Here is a 24,265-nt window from a genome sequence, read left to right on the forward strand (position 1 = left end):
ACCACACTGACGCCATCGGAGAACGGTACGATGTTGATAGAATGGAGATGATGGAGACCTCATCCACATCAGACCATACTGTGATCGGTGTGTGAATGGCATAATCGGCCCGAATCTCTCGGAGGACAGACATACGCTGGTGTGACCCCCGGCCTTATTACATGGAAATAGTTCCATGATCCGGGGATCAGGCCTGAGTGTTCTTATTTCATATGTTCTAGACTTCTCTACGTTTTTCGAGCTTATCTTTGGTCGGCGTCATTAGCACTTTACTGATTTTCATATGGAACGATCTCTATAGAAACTTCCAGCACACAAGTGACTTATATAAGTTTTCATTTATTGAAGTTGCTGCTATGCAGCATACTCTGGTGATTTGTTAAGGTCTGAGTTTTAATAACAAAAAAAAACAACAATTTGCTAACTGTACCGCTGATCTACAACTCATTTTTTCCAATAGAAATGAACATAATCTGTGGATGAGCACGAAAAGATGACGCCAAAACATGTAAACAGAAAAAAAAAAAACCCTTAGAAATAATGATAAAAAAAAAACCCCAAAACAACCTCACACACGGGCACGTACCATAACAGCCTATATCACAGGGTACCCCATGACTCGGCTGTAGGGCGACATTGTGTTTCTGTCCATTTGCAGTAGTTCCGATGTCCCACCCCAGAGTCCATGACAGCCATCCATTCAGTGCCTGCCACGTTGTTGCTGTCCATTACGAGACTTGCTACCGAAAGGGGGCCATTTGAGGATTGTCCAAAGCAGATGAATAGGTTGATGCCCCTTGTGCCGGTCCTTCGCGGAAGCAAAATAAAACAAGGCAGACCACGTGGGACACTAATCTATTTCAGGATACCAAGGGTGGGCTATAAACTAAAAGGTGCAGTATTGACTAAAAGAGAACCCAATTCCAGCAATGTACCGACGCATGGCGGCGCGGTTATTCTTTGGTACAATATGGAGTCGCTGGAGATGCATAGGAAAGCGGGGACGAGAAAGACAAACAGACTGAAAGCCTTGTACGAGAGACCGGATTGTTGGCGTTGTCTTACAATATGCCTTCATCCTGCACTTGGGTACGATGCCACCTCCTAGGCAGGACCACGCTTGTCTCGGGTCCTCCATTCCCGGGTTAGGTTTGTCCTTCTCCTTTAATCTTCCGCAGATTTCCAGTTATTGCTGGAATAGGGTCGTCCACCAATCTCTCTTTTTTGATCGCTTTACAAAGGTGTCAATGGAAAATAAAAATATATACATACATATATTTATCTGTTTCACCTGTTGGAGGTGTAGGGCTTTTTTTTTTTTTCATTATTTGCTTTTTTTTAATTATTATTATTCTTTACAATGTATGCAAACCCTCTCGGTTATTTAGTCTCTTAAGCAGCTGAAGGGATAGCAGCTACCCAGAAGAAGAATATCCCTTCTGGTCCAAAGCTCCGGCTTCTGTAACGCAGACGTTATCCAGCTATACGACAGGGCACAGTTAGGAAAGAGATTTAGCAGGTTCATTTAAGTATGTTGCATTGCCGTTCTCGTGTTTCGGTGAAATGCGGCTGGGGGGAAGGAGGGCGCTGGGAAAAGGGGATCCAGCGCTGCCGGTAGAGGGCGGTCTGATTTCGTTGCTTGTCAGCTCTCTGTCTGATGGTCTGAGGCTCGGGTGCTGTAGGGGGAACGCCACGGGAAAACTTGCCATGTAGAGGACTCGTCCAATTCTTTTGGCAACCTGAAAAAGTCAATGACGCGTTATGAGAAGATCGCCGACATGGTTGTCCTGATAACAGCTATTACGGCAGTCTGACTTTGCCCTTCCACTCGCATTGTTCCGGCACAACATCGTCATAAGCCCGCAAAGCCAAAGTGGCATCGGCAGGGGTCTGGTGACTACTGGACCAAGGTTTAGCAAATCTTTGTGCCACTCCACAAGGTAATAAAAGACAGAAAATCACAAGTGTAACGTACCAGCATTGGTCAGGTGTTTGTTTTTTGTTTGTTTTTATTAAGTGCCGGGACTTGTCATAGGGTATGTTCACACTATGCGGTTTTTACTGCGGAACCGCCGCCATTTTGCCGCTGCGGGTCCGCAGCTGTTTTCCATGCAGGGTACAGTACAATGTTACCCTATGGAAAACAAAAACGGCTGTGCCCACATTGCGGAGAATCCCGAAAAAAACCGCGCTGAATTGCTGCGGAAAAAAAGAAGGCCCATGTCACTTCTTTGTGCAGAATCGCAGCGATTCTGTACCCATAGAAATGCATTGATCCGCTTACTTCCCGCATGGGGCTGTGCACACCATGTGGGAAGTAAGCGGATAATGTGCGGGTTATACCCGGGGTGGAGGAGAGGAGACTCTCCTCCAGGCCCCGGGAACCATATTTGAGTAAAAAAAAAAAGAATTTAAAATAAAAAAATCATGATATACTCACCCTCTGAAGTCTCAACGCTGCACGCGGCCGTCTGGTCTCGGGTTTGCTATGCGACCAGGACCTGCGGTGACGTCGCGGTCACATGACCGTGACTTCACGAAGGTCCTGGTCGCACAGCATCTTTGGAACCGGACTGCCGCCTGCAGCGCCGAGAAGATCGGGACGTCAGAGGGTAAGTATATAATTATTTTATTATTTTTAACATTACTATTGATGCTGCATATGCAGCATCAATAGTAGGGGTAAAATCGCGCAGCGGAACCCGCAGGACAAACCGCGATAAATCTGCAGGGATAACCGCAGCGGGTTTGCCCTGCAGATTTAACAAATCAGCTGCGGGAAAACCCGCAGGACAGGACACAACGTGTGAATGTGGCCTAACGAGGCTTTTGACCATTCACTAAGTAAGCAGCTTCCTCTGTGTTGTCAAATAGTAAAGGCCCTGACAGTTTTTCTGATAATTTTAGTAATTACTTGCCCTTTTTAATAATAATAATCTTGATTCCCTAGATTTTTATTTTTATTTTCCTAGAAGTCTAAATTGTGCTGTCCCTCTGTCATCCCTCCTGGAAATTAATAATTACCAATAAAGGTATGTGTCCGTACATTCACACAGTGCCACAGCGTGTAAGGACATGTCCATCTGTCATGGGAAATCGTACGAGACATTTCCAAGAAGAATAACTGAGGGACAGCACAATGCAGAATTGTAAGCCCAAGCTCCAGAATGCTCCATCTTCTCCTCTAGTAACCTCACACCATTCATGTTGTGGAATTACAGTATGTGTATTTCGACTTTACCGCAAACGACATCCTTTCCAAAGCGTACAACCACCATTTACTGTGATCCCCCCACACCACACCCACCACCCTGAATCCAATAAGCAGCCCCTCCCTGACCTGTTAAACTGCAGCACATTTCTAACAAATTGATCCACTGGGAACAATTGGCCAAAGAACCTTTTTATTATACCCGTCATAAACAGCCAGGGCTGAAGGGAGAGCTATAAACTGCAGTTACCACTTTATTATAAGGCCTGCAGGCCACAGCGCAATCCTATTACATGGCGTATGTGTGTCCTACCGGCCGCAGCTTCTCTGCAGAGTCCCCGTACGTCACCAGGGGGCCGCAGAATACTTGCAAATCTGAATATAGCTAATAAATAGCGCAAGATCATACTCCTGAACCAATACTGTATAGTGAAACTACAACTCCCACCATCCCCCGTGGGTATAACAGTACGACTACACGTGTACATACCTGTGCTCGGATCTTTAGTGCTGGCCCAAGCTTCAGCCCCATGTTATTCAGTAAGTGCTCTTCTGTCAACAGAGGCAAAGTCTCCCCATCTATACAGTGCTCCCGGAAAACCTACAAAGAGAGAGAAAGATCGCCATTAGTAAAGGATCTGTTCCCAACAAGTCGGTCCTGCAATTGATCACATTGGTTGAAATGGCATATGGTACGACCAGAAGGTGGCATATTCCGCAACGTTCCCACCGTATTACAGGTCTGAGTGCGATCCGTTAAAACATTGGATCGCACTATGTTGCCATGCACGAGTCTGTTTTTTTTTCCTCGGACTGAGAGAGTCCAAAGAAAAAAATAATAGCGGCATGCCCAAGTTTGATCCAATGTTCGGATTGCACTCAACCATTAGTCAATGAGTCCGTGGAAAACAAAAGGCTGCACTCGAACGACATCTAAATGCAGTCCAATTGCTATGGACGGACACCATCTGTGGGGACATTTTTTACTCCATCTTCTCATCTGAGAGAATCTGATCAGAATGTGATTAACCTAATTGAGCCGATTCTCTTGGATGAAAACATTTTTTTACGCTCGTCCGTACCAAGCTTAACAATCATCGGTTGAACAGATTATATATATATATATATATATATATATATATATATATATATATATATATATATATATATATATATATATATATATATACACAATTATATAATTTTTTTTCCGCATTACATGACAAACCCAGGAGGCCAACACATTTTTATTTTTTGGACCTGTAGGATCCTTTTTTTTGTCATCACGTTTTGCGCGTTCATTTGCTTTTCCTCGTGGCGGATGTAAGGATGATGTTTGTGTTTTGCTAATATGTTCACACGGTGTGATGCTCGTTGTTGGACATGTGGTGGTGGGTTAGGGATGGAGGATGTTGTTACTCGGGAGGGGGTAAACTGCGGCAATATCCGTTTTTTTTCACGCTGTTTTCTTGGAGCCTCTTCTTGCCTCTATGTGACAGTAGTATTAGAACAATCTGTAACTTTGTTTATTTTGCACGAATGTTTTGTTTGTCAATAAACTGCACCTAAGGTATAAATAAGTGATCGCTTTCGGCAGCGGCCCGGTCCCCCTTGGTCCGCCGTACAGCCGAAACATGGAAATACGGATGTATCTGAGAAGGAAACGTCTAAGGGAGGCTGGGTTGGTTGATAATTTCCCAAGTTCATTCCTTTATTTCCGTTCTTTTCTATAGTAGCGGCTTTGAACCCTTTGCGCCTGAGCCCTGATATCTTCTCCCTCTTTTCCCCCTGCGCTCTCAGCTTGTTTTGCATGCACAGGCCGCGCTCTTGTGTGCCGTCCTGACCCCGCCGCCTCGCCCGCTTCCTCTCCGACTCTGACTTGTAGCCTACTCTTTGGCCCAGCTGCAGGGAGGGAAGGGGGGGTATGACGGTGCAGGTGGTTTTAATGAAGCATGTCATGAGGGGATTAGCACAGGGGAAAAGGAAAAAGAAAAGAAAAAAAGAAACAGAGCAGCCCAAAACCTCCCCTCTTAAACTATGGTGGAGAGCAGAATGAAGAAAGAAGGAATAGAGTGAGGGGGGTAGTAAAGGGGACGGTTTGAGGGCATCCTCTAATGAGCAATAAAGCTTCCAGGTCCAGAAACATCCTCTAATGAGGAGTAAGTGGCATACCAGCGAGAAGCCAGGCACAGGGGCATGAATAGAGCTTTATAGCAGGAGACAGGGCAGAAGGGGAACACCAGAGTGGAGCCATATACAAAAGCGGAGTCATATGGGTTTACCTGTGTGTATTCAGCACAGCCAGACAGACTGCCTACAAAGCTGCAGACGTCCTCCACTGTCCACTTGCTGAGGTCCTCCAGCACCACACTCTCCTCTCCATCCAGGAAGAGCCCCCCCATGGCACCTGACGAGGGGAAGGGGATGAGCAGACGAAAACAAAAAAAAAAGTGATGGATGGAGGGTGGGGGAGGATGATAGAAGGACAAGGTGAAGAAGGATGAGGAGGTTGCATGAGGAAAAGCAGAGGTGGGGGGGGGGGGGGAGGAAGGAAAAGAGGCATTAATCATTAAAATCCCATGAAGAAAACAAGGAGGCAGCAAGATGAACATATTCTGTAGCCTAACATCCATCTTTAATGACCTGTCAACACCACGCAGGGTCCAGACTCCGCGCTCCCATAATGCTTTGTTGGTAGATCTCGCCATGTGAGAAGAGAGTGCAAATTGTAGCAAGAGACCTAAAGCCCCCTGGTAGATAGAGAGTGTGTATGTATGATGGGGAAGGTGCGACAAGGGGAGGTCAGCGCGCGTTTCGTGGTCTGGACTGGAACAAAAATAAATTGAGCTCAATTATTCCGCGCACAGCCTGAGGTCAGACCCTGCCGCTGGCTTTCCAAGCGCCGCGTCTCGAAAGGAGGCGGATGGCTGGAGCTGGGAACAACTTCCCAATTAGCCACTTCCTTAGGCTCTTGGCGGCCAGAAGTTGCCACTATGTCTGGCAGCAAAGAGACGGCGGAGCTGTCAGCTACTCTGAGACCCGGGGAGGGGATGGGATTAACAATCCTACCTGTAATTGCTGCAACAAGTGCAATTACTGCCTACTACTGTGGGGCGCAAGTGTCTATAGCGCAAAATGCATTTTCTATGTGTGTATAGTGAAGGAAGCCGTATATCCAGTATATGAGGTGTGTGTATAGTGGAGGAAGCCGTATATCCAGTATGAGATGTGTATATAGCGGAGGAAGCCGTATATCCAGTATGAGGTGTGTGTATAGTGGAGGAAGCCGTATATCCAGTATGAGGTGTGTGTATAGTGGAGGAAGCCGTATATCCAGTATGAGATGTGTATATAGCGGAGGAAGCCGTATATCCAGTATATGAGATGTGTGTATAGTGGAGGAAGCCGTATATCCAGTATGAGGTGTGTATATAGCGGAGGAAGCCGTATATCCAGTATATGAGATGTGTGTATAGTGTAGGAAGCCGTATATCCAGTATGAGATGTGTATATAGCGGAGGAAGCCGTATATCCAGTATATGAGATGTGTGTATAGTGGAGGAAGCCGTATATCCAGTATGAGGTGTGTGTATAGTGGAGGAAGCCGTATATCCGGTATATGAGGTGTGTGTATAGTGGAGGAAGCAGTATATCCAGTATGAGATGTGTATATAGCGGAGGAAGCCGTATATCCAGTATATGAGATGTGTGTATAGTGGAGGAAGCAGTATATCCAGTATGAGGTGTGTATATAGCGGAGGAAGCCGTATATCCAGTATATGAGATGTGTGTATAGTGTAGGAAGCCGTATATCCAGTATGAGGTGTGTGTGTGTATATACAGGTCCTTCTCAAAAAATTAGCATATAGTGTTAAATTTCATTATTTACCATAATGTAATGATTACAATTAAACTTTCATATATTATAGATTCATTATCCACCAACTGAAATTTGTCAGGTCTTTTATTGTTTTAATACTGATGATTTTGGCATACAACTCCTGATAACCCAAAAAACTTGTCTCAATAAATTAACATATCAAGAAAAGGTTCTCTAAACGACCTATTACCCTAATCTTCTGAATCAACTAATTAACTCTAAACACATGCAAAAGATACCTGAGGCTTTTATAAACTCCCTGCCTGGTTCATTACTCAAAACCCCCATCATGGGTAAGACTAGCGACCTGACAGATGTCAAGAAGGCCATCATTGACACCCTCAAGCAAGAGGGTAAGACCCAGAAAGAAATTTCTCAACAAATAGGCTGTTCCCAGAGTGCTGTATCAAGGCACCTCAATGGTAAGTCTGTTGGAAGGAAACAATGTGGCAGAAAACGCTGTACAACTAGAAGAGGAGACCGGACCCTGAGGAAGATTGTGGAGAAGGACCGATTCCAGACCTTGGGGAACCTGAGGAAGCAGTGGACTGAGTCTGGTGTGGAAACATCCAGAGCTACCGTGCACAGGCGTGTGCAGGAAATGGGCTACAGGTGCCGCATTCCACAAGTAAAGCCACTTTTGAGCTACAGAGAAGCAGCACTGGACTGTTGCTAAGTGGTCCCAAGTACTTTTTTCTGATGAAAGCAAATTTTGCATGTCATTCGGAAATCAAGGTGCCAGAGTCTGGAGGAAGACTGGGGAGAAGGAAATGCCAAAATGCCTGAAGTCCAGTGTCAAGTACCCACAGTCAGTGATGGTGTGGGGTGCCATGTCAGCTGCTGGTGTTGGTCCACTGTGTTTCATCAAGGGCAGGGTCAATGCAGCTAGCTATCAGGAGATTTTGGAGCACTTCATGCTTCCATCGGCTGAAATGCTTTATGGAGATGAAGATTTCATTTTTCAGCACGACCTGGCACCTGCTCACAGTGCCAAAACCACTGGTAAATGGTTTACTGACCATGGTATTACTGTGCTCAATTGGCCTGCCAACTCTCCTGACCTGAACCCCATAGAGAATCTGTGGGATATTGTGAAGAGAAAGTTGAGAGACGCAAGACCCAACACTCTGGATGAGCTTAAGGCCGCTATTGAAGCATCCTGGGCCTCCATAACATCTCAGCAGTGTCACAGGCTGATTGCCTCCATGCCACGCCGCATTGAAGCAGTCATTTCTGCCAAAGGATTCCCGACCAAGTATTGAGTGCATAACTGAACATTATTATTTGATGGTTTTTTTGTTTGTTATTAAAAAACACTTTTATTTGATTGGATGGGTGAAATATGCTAATTTATTGAGACAGGTTTTTTGGGTTATCAGGAGTTGTATGCCAAAATCATCAGTATTAAAACAATAAAAGACCTGACAAATTTCAGTTGGTGGATAATGAATCTATAATATATGAAAGTTTAATTGTAATCATTACATTATGGTAAATAATGAAATTTAACACTATATGCTAATTTTTTGAGAAGGACCTGTATACTAGCTGTTTCCAGCCAGCTAACGCTCGGCACGCTCATTGATATCTAATTAACGCTGCTGGTGATTATGCAATTAAATGTACGTTTACCTTGGCTGAAGTGGTTGAATTACATAGAACGGAAGTGCTGTGGGTGGTAATGTGGGGACGGAGCATCGTGTGGTAATGTGTGGGGACGGAGCCTCATTTGGTGGGAGGACAGGATTATGTGTGGTAATGGGGTGGGGGGCGGGATTATGTGTGGTAATGGGGTGGGGGCGGAGCTACTGTGCAGGGGACGGGATTAGCGAGTAATCACGATGCTATATATATATATATATATATATATATATATATATATATATATATATATATATATATATATATATATATATATATATATATATATATATATATATATATATATATATATATATATATATATATATATATAGTGGAGGAAGCAGTAGATCCAGTATGAGGTGTGTATATAATGTGTATGTAATATGCGAGTAGGTGGAATATGTGGAAGTTGAATTTGCACTAAATTTACTTGTGTGGGTAAGAGATGAGGCGGCTGTACCAAATACGGCTCTGCTTCTCCATCAAGGCCATGTTCACACGTAGCGTACATCTTGCTTTTTTTTCAGCTGCTTTTTATCTACATTATTTCTGCAGGTGTCAACCCCCAAAATATGCAACAACAATCTTCTTCGATTATTGCTGGGTTTTCTTTTATGCCATTTCATCTTTATTTGATGCGTGCATTTTTTACATACTCCCCATAAAAGTCTATAGAGGAAAAAAAATGCACCCACAAAAAAAAAATAATCATAGAGTTCAACATTGTTTATAAATGCACATTGGACATAAGTTTTTATGAAATCACATGCGCTTTGCTTGGACGGATAATTGTGCACAATAAATGGAGTACATGCGCTACGTGGGGGACACGGCTACTATGGCTTTCTAGGCAGCTTTTCTGATAATATCTCCTGTGTATATAAGCCCTGGTCTCTGCCAGGAGCGGGAGGCAGAGGTTGTGGTGAACGCACAGCTCCTGCCAGGTTGTGTTAATTGTACTCAGGGCCAGGGATCGATGGGAAGGATTTTCGCTTCCTGCGCTGTCCCCAGGGTGCGCGGGGCGGCGGCTGGCAGTCCCAGATCTCACACACTAGAGGGAAGACAAGGTCGGTCACAGAGAGTCGGAGGCAGACAGGATGGAGGCCAGGACTGGCACTGATAAACCGCCGCTCTTTCCCCCATCTCAGAGGCCGCAGACACATGGAGCGCAGAGGTCAGGCGAGTATTACAGCACAGTGACAGGATGCACAGCTGCACAGCCTGCCCGACCCCTACATTATAGGGCCCACAGGGTCTCTAAAATCACTATGGAGCTGGCAGCTTCCATCTTCCTGCAACCGGCCTGTAACCCTTTCAAAGACTATCGGAAGGACAACGGAAAATGTAATCCCGAGACTAGACGGTGACAATCGCTGTCAAATTCTGCAGAAGCCAAATAGATATTTAATCCTTGCAGCGATCACCTGCCCCCGTATGGGATACATATAGGCTGAATAATGGTAGAAATACTCTTCTTTACAAGAGAAAATAGTTTGGGGGATTTTTTTTTAGCTTTTCAACTTGTTAGAAAAGTTTTTTGTTAGGACTTTTTATTTCAATACCGTGTGAAGCCATCGGAGCTCACCACATTACTTACAAACCAGATACATCAGTGTTTCCCAAACTCCAGTCCTCACGGGTCATGTTTTCAGGGTTTCCTTAGTATTGCACATGTTTTCAGGGTTTCCTTAGGATTGCGCAAGTAGTGGAAGTATCATCAAGCCCTCAGGAATTGTCTCACCGGTGCAACACTATGGAAATCCTGAAAACACGACCCGTGGGGTCCGTGAGGACTGGAGTTTGGGAAATACTGACCTAAATCATTGCCTTAGAGCAGGGGTCCCCAAATCCAGTCCTCAAGGCCCACCAACATGTCATGTTTTCAGGATTTCCTTAGTCTTGCCCAGGTAATAATTGCATCACCTGTGCAATGCAAAGGAAATCCTGAAAACATGACCTGTTGGTGGGCCTTGAGGACTGGAGTTGGGGACCCCTGCCTTAGAGCACGGATCTCCAGCTGTTGTACGACTACGACCCTCATCATACTCAGTGTGTATTGTATAGAAATAGCTGGAGCACCATGTGGTGGCACATTTTATCAATTAATTTTTTTATTTTATTTATTTTTTAAAAATTTATCATACCTCGAGCAAACAAAATTATCTGCCTGTTCACAAGGTCAAATTTATCTCCAACACTCTGTGCTAAATGATCTTTAGAACACACCGATATTGGAGCCGGAGCGCCAAATCCTCTGCAGACTTCTAAAGATACATTCTGGCTGCAGTCGCCACTAGGGGGCGCTTACTGTATACAGGTTTACTATTGAGTTCAATGTATATACTGTCTACAATAGGCGCCACCTAGTGGTGGCCGCAGGCAGACATTTGTATCGCTTACCTTTTATGCTGGGGGTTTGGTGCTTCGACTCCACTAAATATATACAAAATGTTGTTGGATCTATTTATATTCATGAAATAGGTGGAGGTTCGTAGGTTGATGTATGTGGTCACTTGTGAAAGCTACCCAAGTGTTGACATTTCATAAACTCACAATAAAGCCATAAATCATCATCTTTAGGTTCCCTTATACACAAACAATAAATCTAATCTAGAAATATTGAATTACGGTAATTAAATTGAATTCAACTCATTTTCTCTGATCAATCCAGGCATTTCCCTTTTTTTTTTAGTTTCTTTCAGTGTACAGCAACTAAAAGCGTACCTGCACCCCGAGAGGTGCCAGAACCTTAAATCAGTGGGGGGTCCAGGTGCTGAAACCCCTCCAATGTGTAAAATAAAAGGGGCAGAAACTTTGAAAACTGAATCCATCGACATTGGTCTTGTGTCAGGATCTCGGCACCTGGAACCTCACAGCTCAAAACTTATTAAAAGTTGTTTTTTTTTTCTTTTTGCAGTTACAGTTTAACATTCACCTAAAAGACCCCATTATAATTTGGTTCACTTCCCCTCGGCCACTTCTGCTTATCGCATTCACTCCATAATGTTTTATATTTATACAAATTAACATTTAGAATGATCTTCAGGTATCCTGTATTAGCTACTGTTACACATGACCTGTGCTTGGCATACCTGCTGTCATATTTTATGTTCTACCGACCACTAGGGGCGCTATAGCAGTCATATCCACTTTATAAGCCTTGCTGATGCTACAGCGCCCCTAGTGGCCAATAAAGGAGAAAATATTACACCCGATTATATTAGAGCCTGTATGTAGGATATATCACAATATTATATATCTTTATGTGCGCATAAAGACAAACAAAAGGGTTTTAAAGAAGAGGAGGAGGAAGGACACGGGAACACTTCACCCCATTTGTTTTCCATGTGAGATGTTTGGGCTTGGATGGGAGTTGTAGGTTGAGGGTGTTGGGGCCGACTGGGACTAGCGGAGGGGGAGGTGTTGCTTTAACAGGAAGCCTTTGGAACAGTGATAGGAATTCCATTCTCCTAATGTATTGCAAAATCAATATTGCTAAATCCAGTCCCGGCACAGCTGTCTCACTCAATTACAGCCGCGCGAGCCTGGACAGACAGAGGGGAGGAAAGGTGGAGGGAGTCCGGTGGTCCCGTATGCTGTACAGGGGATCTGTCAATACAGATATTAACTCCTTCACTGCTCTAGATATTTTTCTGTATACGCGATATGTTCTCAAGAGATGAGCGGCACCGGAGACGTACAGCAGCCACGCTCTCTCCGCTCCATATGCAAGCGAGAGAGACGAGCATACATGTCCGATTTCACATATCACCTATTCCTTTATTGGGAGTAGAGTTGAGCGAATTTGTTCGGATCCGGTTGCCGAATCTGAATTTGCCATATTGGTACCGAATTTATGTTTGATGTTCGGTTCCGAACATATTCGGTCATTTCTACTCCCATTGACTCTAATGACTTACGGCTGTGTTCGACGAATATTGCAAAAAACAATATTCGCTGCCGATCGTATTCGGACCTAAGTCCGAACAACTCTGAGTGTATCTTACTATTGTTAAAAGGATGGTGTGGATCAGAAAATCGCCTGCTAGGAAATGTTATTTAGGAGGAAGGTCCCTCATTCAAGCTATAGAGTGGAGACTCCGAAATGTCCATGCATCACATGGATCAGTCTATTGAGTTCTATGTAATACTTCATTCCTCCAGTGGTGGCGCTGAAGGGAAATTGAACAAGTGTGGACAGCTGTTCTGAGGGGTGCCGTCTGCAGGATACCCCCCATGTCAGCTTATTTCCAGTGGAAAGTTATTGGGAAAAAAAGAAAGTAATTGTATTGTCAAACAGCAGTGTGGCGATGTTACCTACCTGTGTGGAAATAAGGGTTGACGGCATAGGGGAAGCCAAAGGGAAAGGGCTGAGGTGGAGGCACTGAGCTGGAGGGCAAATATTTAGCATCTCCTTTGTTGATTCCCGGTCCCAGAAGATGAGTCGGTGACTCTGATGGAACACATGACAGGCTTTGGTGGCTGAGTGAGTCACTGGACTCTTTTAGAGACTCTCCTCCCTTGAGAGGATCTTTACCCTCTTGCAGTTCGTGGGATGAGGATGAAGCACCACGTTCAGCTCTCAGACTGTCTGTCTTCTCCTCTGCCTCACTCTCTGAATCTTTCATCTCCTCATCGTTTCCGTCAGATACCCCCTCCCTTATACGTTGATCCAAGAGTTCCTTTGTTTCGCCGTGGTTTCCTGGAGGCTCCATCCGGTGATGAGCGGACTTTCGACTTGTCCGCCTTGCACTTTGGGATTCCTTGGGAGGAGGCACGCTAGGGACCCCCTGATGATTTAAAGACAGCAGTGGGGTGTTATTGTGCCTTAAGACAAGCATGGCGTTCCTTCTGGAAAGTTCCTCTCTTAATGGGTGACCTTCGGGGAGCTCATGCATGTTGCGCAGTGCCGGGTGGTCGGGGGGTAAGCCCGGGTGAAGAGTCAGCGGATCACCAGCTAGAAGTCGCTGTCTGTGTAGATTCTCCAGCTCCTTTTGCCGTATGATTTCTGCCGACATTTCAAGTCTTTGGGAAAAAATAAGACAAGTTGACTTAAAGAAAAAATAAATAAGATATAAACCCTATTTAGTTTGATACAGGTCATCTAAAATGAGTCTAATTAGCAATGTCTTGCAGGGATCAATGGTCACTGACAAGATTGGATGACACCATGTTCTCATGAAGGGATAGTAAAAAAAAACAGCGATAACAGCCATTCCACCCAGAGGATCTCCCAAAAGAAACCATTTACCCTCCTTGCACCACCCAAATGCTCCTATATTAAAAATACATAGGAACCGGATGGATTCATCAATGCTTTTATGCCAGAAAACTTTTGAAAAGTCACAAAATCCTTACGCAATGAGGATTTTGCAAAAATTTTGCAACTTATGGCACAAAAGCCAGAAAAAGTGGACGAAGCTGGGACGGGACCGCAGGCAACAAATCTTACTCCAGTCCCCGACACTTAATGAATAAATCAGGGCCATAATGTATACTACGCAATATACTTTATCTGTCAGGAACAGCGCAGGGTTGCCAACCGACCAGGAATTCATGGTTAGTCCATTTTTCCAGTGAATGCAGCTTATCTCTCTATATGAGCATTATGGGGATGTAGACATTCACCACTTAAAATCTTCATCACTTATTATGGTTTTCTAACGTGTTCCTAAAAAATGTCAATAGTTCTTGATTTTTTTGATAAATCGTGCAAAAGAAAAAAATCAAGCTGGCAACCTTGTAAAAAAGTATCCCTGGTGTATACCAGTCAAAAAGACACTCTTCTTGGCTTTCAATGGGTGAGTAGGAGCCCATCGGACATTGGTTCCAGGAAAGTTCCTGGTACATGACGCCAAAAGGATCAATAAAATGCAGCGTTTGGATGTTTTAGGATCCTTTGGAAGGAAATAATGTAGTCACCTGGCCAGATTCTGCTTCCGTAGAATTTCCTGCTGCCGTGCAAACATTTCCGCTTGGGCTGGTTGCAAGAAACCGTAACCTGCAGAAATAGAAATGCGTCTAGTAAAGTATCTGGTCGGTATAAAGTTGCCTCCTCTCCAGATAAATCTACATGTATGCTGCCTTAAAGGAGAGGTCCAGGAATAACCTACCTGGACTCTGACATAATGCGGATGGCACCCCAAGAAATGGCGGTCTCAAGTGTGGTCCCAAGGCGATGTGAGGGGCATTTTGGGGTGACAGCAGAGGAGGCGGGTGAGCCATCTCCCTAGGAAATAATTAAAATAAAAGTCCATTCTTAGTAAAGGCATACTTCACATAGCGATATATTCATACATAATGAATTCAGGCAAAGCGAGGAGGGAAAAAAGAAAGGGGGGAATCTTTTCACACCATTATGAGCCATTAGAATTTTAATAAACCGATACCGGCAGAACAGACGGCCATTATACCAGTAAATGGAATCAAGTATTTGTCTTTCCATAATCAAGCTTGACGGTAACATCAATATCAATTATAACTGGAAAGTAATAACTGTGATAATTGTGTCAGTAAATCGCTAGAAGATTTTAATGGAAGTCGTTCTCGAGCCTGAGACTTTTCTACAGGTCTAGCGCCAGGTGTGAGATTATTTTGTACGAATTTCTAAACAAAAAATAAGTTTAAGAGCAAAGTTCATTAAAAGTTAGTGCTCCCCTCCCCCATCCCACTACTTGAAGGAGATCTAATGAATTCAGGACATGGCAAAGACGGATGGTGCCAGGAGTGATCCAACATTAGCGATACTCCAGTAGCCAAACCTTTCTTACAGCTGAGCAGCTTCTTCCAACATCTGGGTAGTGCTGCCATCATTCACACGGAGACAGGAGAGCGACGGCATGGCGGCGCAGTCACATTGGCAATGTAATAAGGCAATAAAACATTAATGACTCCGAGCTGCCAGAGATAGATGGCTCTCTCACCACCCACTATCATTAAGATTAACCTCTCTAATCTTGGAAGGGACCCAATTCAAAGAGCTTATTCCTCTCCATTTCTGTCCTCTCTCCTTGACACGGCTCGCACACAATAACCAGCGCCGTCACGCTCGGGTATCGGGTAACGTCTCCGTCCTCTCATCACGAAATATTAAGGGGATAACGTCCCAATTCCCCTTCTCATGTTTCGCCACCGTTCTTGGCCATGTGGCGAGGGTTCACTTTTAGATCTGGCACAAAAAGACTTAACCAGCCCCTGTGTAATAAGGACGGTCGGCTTAGGCCATGCACCAGCTGGCAACGTCCATTGTTGGCCAAAAGTGTTACGTACCCTTCCCAAATATTCGGCCAGACCATGAATGGAGGTGGCATTGGCCCCGTAACCTTATACTATAGCAGGAAGAGAGGGAACAATTTCTCACAAATTTCGGAGAATTTGCCCGATGGCACCGTACCAGCCAACATGCGGGTTTGCCTCCGTAGGCTCTAATAAAGCAGAACTCCGAAGGTTATATGGAGCCGTACTACAGTAGACTAAAGCATTATTAGTCTCCGTAGATGCATGACGGAGGGAATGAATCACCAGGAAAACAAAAATTGAATTTGGTTGTCAGACTATACAATACCGTGATATTCCGGCAGTTTAGAAGCTACGGCTGACCCCCAGCCTATTTCCGCCGACAAGCCCCCACATATTATTACCTCCCACCCCCCAGCGCTCCCCTCACTCAGCACTAAACTAATTGCGCTGCTCGTGTTGTCTGGGAAGAGCGGCCATCGATTCCTCGCTGCTGAAACGTCCTGCTAATCGTATCAGCGCTCCGCCAGCTCCTCGCACTCTACTGGCAGCTCCAATTAATCTCAGGTAACGCAGAAAGTGACCTTCGGCTCCGAGCCGGGGCAGCAGCCAAGCGATGCTTATGTAATTACACCGTGAAGTGTGTAATCACCTGGCCTAATCCCCCAGGCCCGACAATTAGCCGAGGCCTCTGTCGCTGGGCTGCCAAGTGCTCTGCCACCCGGACAGCCTGCAGATGAAGAACGGTCAATTAAAGCTGCATGGCGGGGGCGAGGAGGTGTCCGGTCGATGTAATTAGCTGTAATCATGGGGAGACGAGGCTGCCAGACGTGAGGCGGCTTTTATATCGGATGCAATGTGGGAAATCGGGCAGCGTTTAACCCTCTCGATGCTAGCTTAGTCTCTGCCTACTATACAGCCTTCATTGATGATTATGTTCCAGCTTCCGTCCCCATCAATTCAGCAGGAAACCACAAGTACGGGATGTTCGGAGCACAAACAGAACATTCATGACGGAGCCGTGCTGCGTTTTCATCACGACTGAGCGTCAGGAATAATAGTCTACAGGAAGTCTAACAATCTCGATCCTGAAATTTTGCATATTTTTACATTGACCACTAAGTCCAATATTGGGCTACGACTAATACTTCCTGTTATGTAGAGATCACAGCTCATTATCATCACAGGTAGAATAAAAATGAAATGCACTATCTACATCTAGATAATGGGTGATGTCACAGCTCACTTCCTCCTCCCTCCCTGCACAATGTCCTCTGCACAGATCACAGAGCACGCCTATAGAACTCAATGAACATCTCCAGTCCATGCAGTTGTGCGGCTGCTGTAAAGTACATTTCTGGATGATGATGATGATGATCTAAGCGACTCGGATAAGAAAATAGAATTAAAAAAAAAAAAGTTTCCAGAAAAAACAACTCTTATTGCCACTAGAGTGTGAACTGTCTCCCAGGACCCGGTGAGTGAGTGTGGCAGCTGAACAGACGGCGTGCGAACCTCCTACCTGATGGCATCTGTAGCTCTTGTTTTGATTAGCCGGCCACAACAATGACATCATACCAAACCAACTAATCAAAAGAAGATCTGCGAATTCTGGGAGATGTGAGGCGGTTTGCAGGGCCCCAGTCTGACGGCCATACTGACCAGGTCCTGTGAGTCAATTTGCTTCATCTCTAGCTGTCACCTTTTCCTTAAATGGCTATTCCCATTTCCAAGATCGTATCCCAATATGTAGTAGGTGGAATATTAAAAAATATTAGCTAACCAAAAGAACTATACTACATTCCTAATTGGAGGTGTTTGCTATGTCACTTACCCCATGTACAGGACTTTGCAGTAGCCTACGTATCCATGGTTACGACCACTAACAATGGTCACTATATGAGTGGTCGTAACCACGGATAACTTTAGGTACTAAAATGCCCTGCACATGGGATAAGCGACATAGCTAATCAGAAGAACTATACTACATTTTTATTTGGAGGTATTTGCTAATATTATTATTATTAGACCTACTACATATTGAGATAGGATATTTGAGAAGGGAATACTCCTTTAATGATATTAGCCCCAGCCAGTGGCATATTGCGAATGGCAGCATGCCACGCGACTGTTACGGACCCCCCTCTATCCGTCAGTCATCACAAGGGCTGATGATGGAGGAGACTGCATTATATTCTATGGAGCACCATGAGGAGTGCATTATATTCTATGGAGGACCATGGGGAGAACATTATACTGTAATGAGGACCATAGGGAGAGCATTCTATTCTATAGAGGACTATGGGGAGTGCATTATATAATATGAAGGACCATGGGTAGTGAAGAATACTATATGGAGGACTATATAGGGCCGATTATACTATATGGAAGGCTATGTGGGGCCATTATAATATTTGAAGGGCTATTATACTGTATGCAAGCAATTATACAGTGTTTGTGTGGAGGCCATTATATTGTATGGAGGGCTAGTGCGGGCCATTATACAGTGTGGAGAGGAGGGGGTCCATTATATTGTATGTAGGCCCGTTATACTTTATGTAGGGCTGTGTGGGGGTCACAGATGAGGGATCATACTGTGTGGGGTTCACCATACTTTGCTTTGGGAGTTGAGGTGGAGTACAGTTGGGTCATTATACTGTGCATGTGGAACAATTCACCATGTAGGCATCATGCTGTGTCTGGGGGGTACTTTTGTTGGCATTATACTTTATGGGGGCAATTAAAGAAGAATCTAGGACTTCAGCAGGAGTAAGATTACTTTGTAAAGGCTGCAAAGTTATGAGATATATATATTTGTTGGGGTCACAGTAGAGCATTTTTTTTGGGGGGGAGGGGGGTCAAATAAAACTTCTGCTATGGGGCCGGTGATTTCTGTGTACGCCCCTGGCCGCAGCCTTCCTGCTGTGAATATTGGCCCGGTACCCAGGGATTAATGAATACACGATCACTGGAAAGCTTATTTGTCTGTGGACCTGAAGACTTTCCACTGGGCTTTATGACCGGCCTTCCCAACCCTGGCTGGATTATTGCCATCTGACAGGCATCGATTGATCACATTTGCGCCATGGCGGCAGAGTCTGAACCTCTCATGTTGTAAATCTCTCACTGGGGCCACGAGTTCTGGGGATTATATGGAAGTGAGCGGACGACCCTGTGCTCTCTGCACCATACGCGGGGCCTTCATGCACACTCGGGACACCTCATACTAAAAGCCAAGAGGCGATAATGGGCATTATACCATTACCTTAACCCTTCTCCGGTCCATGTGAACTGTTGCCATAGAAACAGTCCCTGATGGACCCCCGGGGAGGGGGCGGTGAATTCGGAGAGCAGCGGTCACCGCACAGTATTATAGGCAGGGTTCACATACTTCCCTCTATTTCTGTAATTATAGAGGGCACGCAGCCCCCCCCTGTCATTCACTGACTGAGTAATGGTGACTCATTATTGTCCTCTTTACAACCAAGGACTGCGGAAAATAGAATTATTGCATAAATTACCATAAATAAACATATCCACATTTCATCCTCGTCCATTATTAATGAGCGGTTCCCCCTTATATCACCGGTAGATACCTGGCCATCAGCCGTCCTTTCCTGTCAGACCGGTAAAAAGTCTATTCCGCCATTGTTTATTCATGCCTGTTACTAGGTAGAGAGCAACATGGCGGAAGGAATTAACTATTCCAAAGGGAGGAACAACACCCGAGGGAGGCTACACCGCCCGAGGGAGGCTACACCGCCCGAGGGAGGCTACACCGCCCGAGGGAGGCTACACCGCCCGAGGGAGGCCACACCGCCCGAGGGAGGCCACACCGCCCGAGGGAGGCCACACCGCCCGAGGGAGGCCACACCGCCCGAGGGAGGCCACACCGCCCGAGGCAGGCCACACCGCCCGAGGGAGACTACAATGCCAGAGGGAGGCCACAATGCCCAAGGGAAGCTACAACATCTGAGGGAGGCCACAATGCCAGAGGGAGGCCACACCGCCCGAGGCAGGCCACACCGCCCGAGGGAGGCCACACCGCCCGAGGGAGGCCACACCGCCCGAGGGAGACTACAATGCCAGAGGGAGGCCACAATGCCCAAGGGAAGCTACAACATCCGAGGGAGGCCACAATGCCAGAGGGAGGCCGCACCGCCCGAGGGAGGCCGCACCGCCCGAGGGAGGCCGCACCGCCCGAGGCAGGCCGCACCGCCCGAGGCAGGCCGCACCGCCCGAGGCAGGCCGCACCGCCCGAGGGAGGCCGCACCGCCCGAGGGAGCCGCAACGCCCGAGGGAGACCGCAACGCCCGAGGGAGACCGCAACGCCCGAGGGAGACCGCAACGCCCGAGGGAGACCGCAACGCCCGAGGGAAGCTACAACATCTGAGGGAGACTACAACGCCCGAGGGGAGCTACAACATCTGAGTGAGACTACAACGCCCAAGGGAGGCCACAACACCCGAGGAGGGTGTACATTGGCGTTTGTGCCCTTGCATGTGGAAGACAGAGGGTCCCATAGACACCATGGCTGCAGCATTAGGATGACCAAGTCCTGGGCTACTTATCTACCTTGCCATCTTAATGGACATGTTAAATGTTTTTGAGAATTAAATGAGTATGGGAAAAATTATTGACCATCTTTGGACCTGCATTAGAAAAACATGGCTGCTTACTTCTATAAACAGCGCCACCCCTCTCCATAGGTTGCATCTGGTATTGCAGATAGAAATTAAGAATGAGCTGCAATACCGCACACAACCAGCAGATGGATGTGGCATTTTTTTTTTTTTTTTCAGAAAAAGCTGCCATGCAGTTCCCTAGAACCCGCCATAAGTGAGGCCCAGGAGTGAGCTGCTCCAGTGCACCCCATTAATGAATATTCCAGTTCGCCACTCCCCAGACTGCATGGCTGATAACAGGGAACAATAACCTGCATTACAATTTGAACGATAAGTTGGATTTTGGGGTTAGTGTCCCTTTAACGCCGTTGTCGCCTTTAGTAATGCGATGCAGATACGTTTTTCACAGACGATGGCTTTTCGGTTTAATAGCAGAGTGTGAAATGGGTTTGAGCAGAGATGGCAGATCAGCCTGGAAGCCGAGGGGCTACAGAGCGGATTTGCTTCTGACTCTGGGATGGCTGATCTCCAGCCCTCGGATCCGGTGTCTGTTTCTCCTCTCTCTGCTCCCACAGCCCTGCTCGGCATTAAGGGATTTACGCTGCACGCTGCTAAATTTGATATGTCCTTTAACAGGAGACAAATGGTTGGCGAGGCTTTAAAAGTATTGACTTTTCTTTAACAATAAGCGCTAATGGCCTTCAAATAATCAATAGTTAAAGTCATTACAGGGTTGCGCATTATACGGTTAAAACGAGCCACTGCTTTTTTTTTTTCTTTTTTTTAACCCTGTCCTGTATGCATTCTATATCCAATGAAAGCGGGTAAAAAAAAAACAACACAGGTTAAAGGGATCATTTATTATCTATACAGAATACCATCAACCATCATTAAAGGGGCTGTACGAGTCTCTTGTCCACTCCTGTTCTTGGGCTGTGTTTCTTATTCCAATTTAGAGGGGTATTCCCAAAAATATTAAAGTTATCCCCTATTCATAGCTTACTGATTGCTGGGGGTCCCATGAGATCGAGGCTCTGGAATTCATGAATCGGGGGTCTGCAGAGCTCCCAATTTGAATGCAGCAGCTGTGGGCATGCTCAATTAATTGGCTACGGGGGCTACTGGAGAAAGGGGAGCACAGGATAGGCAATGACTTATTAATTTTGGAATTACCCTTGAAATGAGCTTCAATTGCAGTACCAGTTACATCCTCCGTACAAGAGTGGCGCTGTTGGAATAATAACCGTATTGCACCGGTCTACTTGCAGTCATGTGGTCCTGTCCTCTTCTGATTCTGGGAAGGCTGGGTGACATGGGCATCATACCTACCACCGAGGCTGGCACCCTGAACCCTGATCTAGATATTCAGTGAACTCATTACCACTCAGGATTTTTGGAAAGCTGGGTGAGAAACACTAGCAGCGTAATGACGGTTACTTATAGTCTACTGGTTCCAGATGTAATCTAGAATATACAGTGGGGCAAAAAAGTATTTAGTCAGTCAGCAATAGTGCAAGTTCCACCACTTAAAAAGATGAGAGGCGTCTGTAATTTACATCATAGGTAGACCTCAACTATGGGAGACAAACTGAGAAAAAAAAATCCAGAAAATCACATTGTCTGTTTTTTTAACATTTTATTTGCATATTATGGTGGAAAATAAGTATTTGGTCAGAAACAAACAATCAAGATTTCTGGCTCTCACAGACCTGTAACTTCTTCTTTAAGAGTCTCCTCTTTCCTCCACTCATTACCTGTAGTAATGGCACCTGTTTAAACTTGTTATCAGTATAAAAAGACACCTGTGCACACCCTCAAACAGTCTGACTCCAAACTCCACTATGGTGAAGACCAAAGAGCTGTCAAAGGACACCAGAAACAAAATTGTAGCCCTGCACCAGGCTGGGAAGACTGAATCTGCAATAGCCAACCAGCTTGGAGTGAAGAAATCAACAGTGGGAGCAATAATTAGAAAATGGAAGACATACAAGACCACTGATAATCTCCCTCGATCTGGGGCTCCACGCAAAATCCCACCCCGTGGGGTCAGAATGATCAGAAGAACGGTGAGCAAAAATCCCAGAACCACGTGGGGGGACCTAGTGAATGAACTGCAGAGAGCTGGGACCAATGTAACAAGGCCTACCATAAGTAACACACTACGCCACCATGAACTCAGATCCTGCAGTGCCAGACGTGTCCCACTGCTTAAGCCAGTACATGTCCGGGCCCGTCTGAAGTTTGCTAGAGAGCATTTGGATGATCCAGAGGAGTTTTGGGAGAATGTTCTATGGTCTGATGAAACCAAACTGGAACTGTTTGGTAGAAACACAACTTGTCGTGTTTGGAGGAAAAAGAATACTGAGTTGCATCCATCAAACACCATACCTACTGTAAAGCATGGTGGTGGAAACATCATGCTTTGGGCTGTTTCTCTGCAAAGGGGCCAGGACGACTGATCCGGGTACATGAAAGAATGAATGGGGCCATGTATCGTGAGATTTTGAGTGCAAACCTCCTTCCATCAGCAAGGGCATTGAAGATGAAACGTGGCTGGGTCTTTCAACATGACAATGATCCAAAGCACACCGCAAGGGCAACGAAGGAGTGGCTTCGTAAGAAGCATTTCAAGGTCCTGGAGTGGCCTAGCCAGTCTCCAGATCTCAACCCTATAGAAAACCTTTGGAGGGAGTTGAAAGTCCGTGTTGCCAAGCGAAAAGCCAAAAACATCACTGCTCTAGAGGAGATCTGCATGGAGGAATGGGCCAACATACCAACAACAGTGTGTGGCAACCTTGTGAAGACTTACAGAAAACGTTTGACCTCTGTCATTGCCAACAAAGGATATATTACAAAGTATTGAGATGAAATTTTGTTTCTGACCAAATAATTATTTTCCACCATAATATGCAAATAAAATGTTAAAAAAACAGACAATGTGATTTTCTGGATTTTTTTTCTCAGTTTGTCTCCCATAGTTGAGGTCTACCTATGATGTAAATTACAGACGCCTCTCATCTTTTTAAGTGGTGGAACTTGCACTATTGCTGACTGACTAAATACTTTTTTGCCCCACTGTATGTATCCATCGCATTTGCCACTTTGTCGTCCGGCACTAACGGATCCACGACAGAATGGCGGCCGCGTACAAATAACGATAACCGGACGATCCCTAATCTGGAAGTCTGATCCCGATCCTATAACGGCCGCACCGCAGGATATCCTGCACGCCGGACATATGGGCTGTGGCACAAGTTCCTGGACGCCATGACTGAGCCTGGCCATTTATCCTCCCCTGGAGTTCCCACCCAGGAAGATGGGATGGAATCTTAACCCCAAGCCTTCTCCAACTCCTCCAATTCCTTCCATCTCCGCCTGCCATAAATCTACCTTCCACTCACGCACCCTGCCTGAGGGAGGGAACTGGGAATGGAGGAAGAGGGGGTGAGATTCTGTCAGCTCCAGCTATGTGCTCCAGGCTAGCCGGCTTCATTTTTATTTTAACCCCTTCCAACCACACAGATAATAATCATCTATACTAGCTCATGACTGGCATAAATCCTCAACATTCATTTTCCTGCATCTGCTCTAGAAAGCAATACATGAGGTCTTGTACAAGACTGCCACCTAGTGGACAGGTTCACATGCAATTGAGTGATGAAAGGAGCC

General features: G+C 45.6%; 1 protein-coding gene across 5 annotated transcripts in view; it reads right to left on the bottom strand.

The window, feature by feature from the left end:
* Positions 1-323: 323 nt before the first annotated feature.
* Positions 324-24,265, bottom strand: part of SAMD11 (sterile alpha motif domain containing 11) — a 190,763-nt gene continuing 166,821 nt past the window's right edge. For 3 of the 5 annotated variants that reach the window (XM_069741467.1, XM_069741466.1, XM_069741470.1), the window contains exons 9-14: positions 14,849-14,964; positions 14,658-14,736; positions 13,057-13,760; positions 5,494-5,618; positions 3,702-3,812; positions 324-1,739 (exon numbers count right to left, since the gene is read on the bottom strand). In XM_069741467.1, the coding sequence (XP_069597568.1) occupies positions 1,500-1,739; positions 3,702-3,812; positions 5,494-5,618; positions 13,057-13,760; positions 14,658-14,736; positions 14,849-14,964 (1,375 nt within the window). In that variant the 3' untranslated portion in view covers positions 324-1,499. The remainder of the gene's footprint in view (positions 1,740-3,701; positions 3,813-5,493; positions 5,619-13,056; positions 13,761-14,657; positions 14,737-14,848; positions 14,965-24,265) is intronic. The other 2 variants (XM_069741469.1, XM_069741468.1) reach the window with 2 other exon arrangements.

This window comes from Ranitomeya imitator, chromosome 10, assembly GCF_032444005.1.
Source record: "Ranitomeya imitator isolate aRanImi1 chromosome 10, aRanImi1.pri, whole genome shotgun sequence".
Taxonomy (NCBI): domain Eukaryota; kingdom Metazoa; phylum Chordata; class Amphibia; order Anura; family Dendrobatidae; genus Ranitomeya; species Ranitomeya imitator.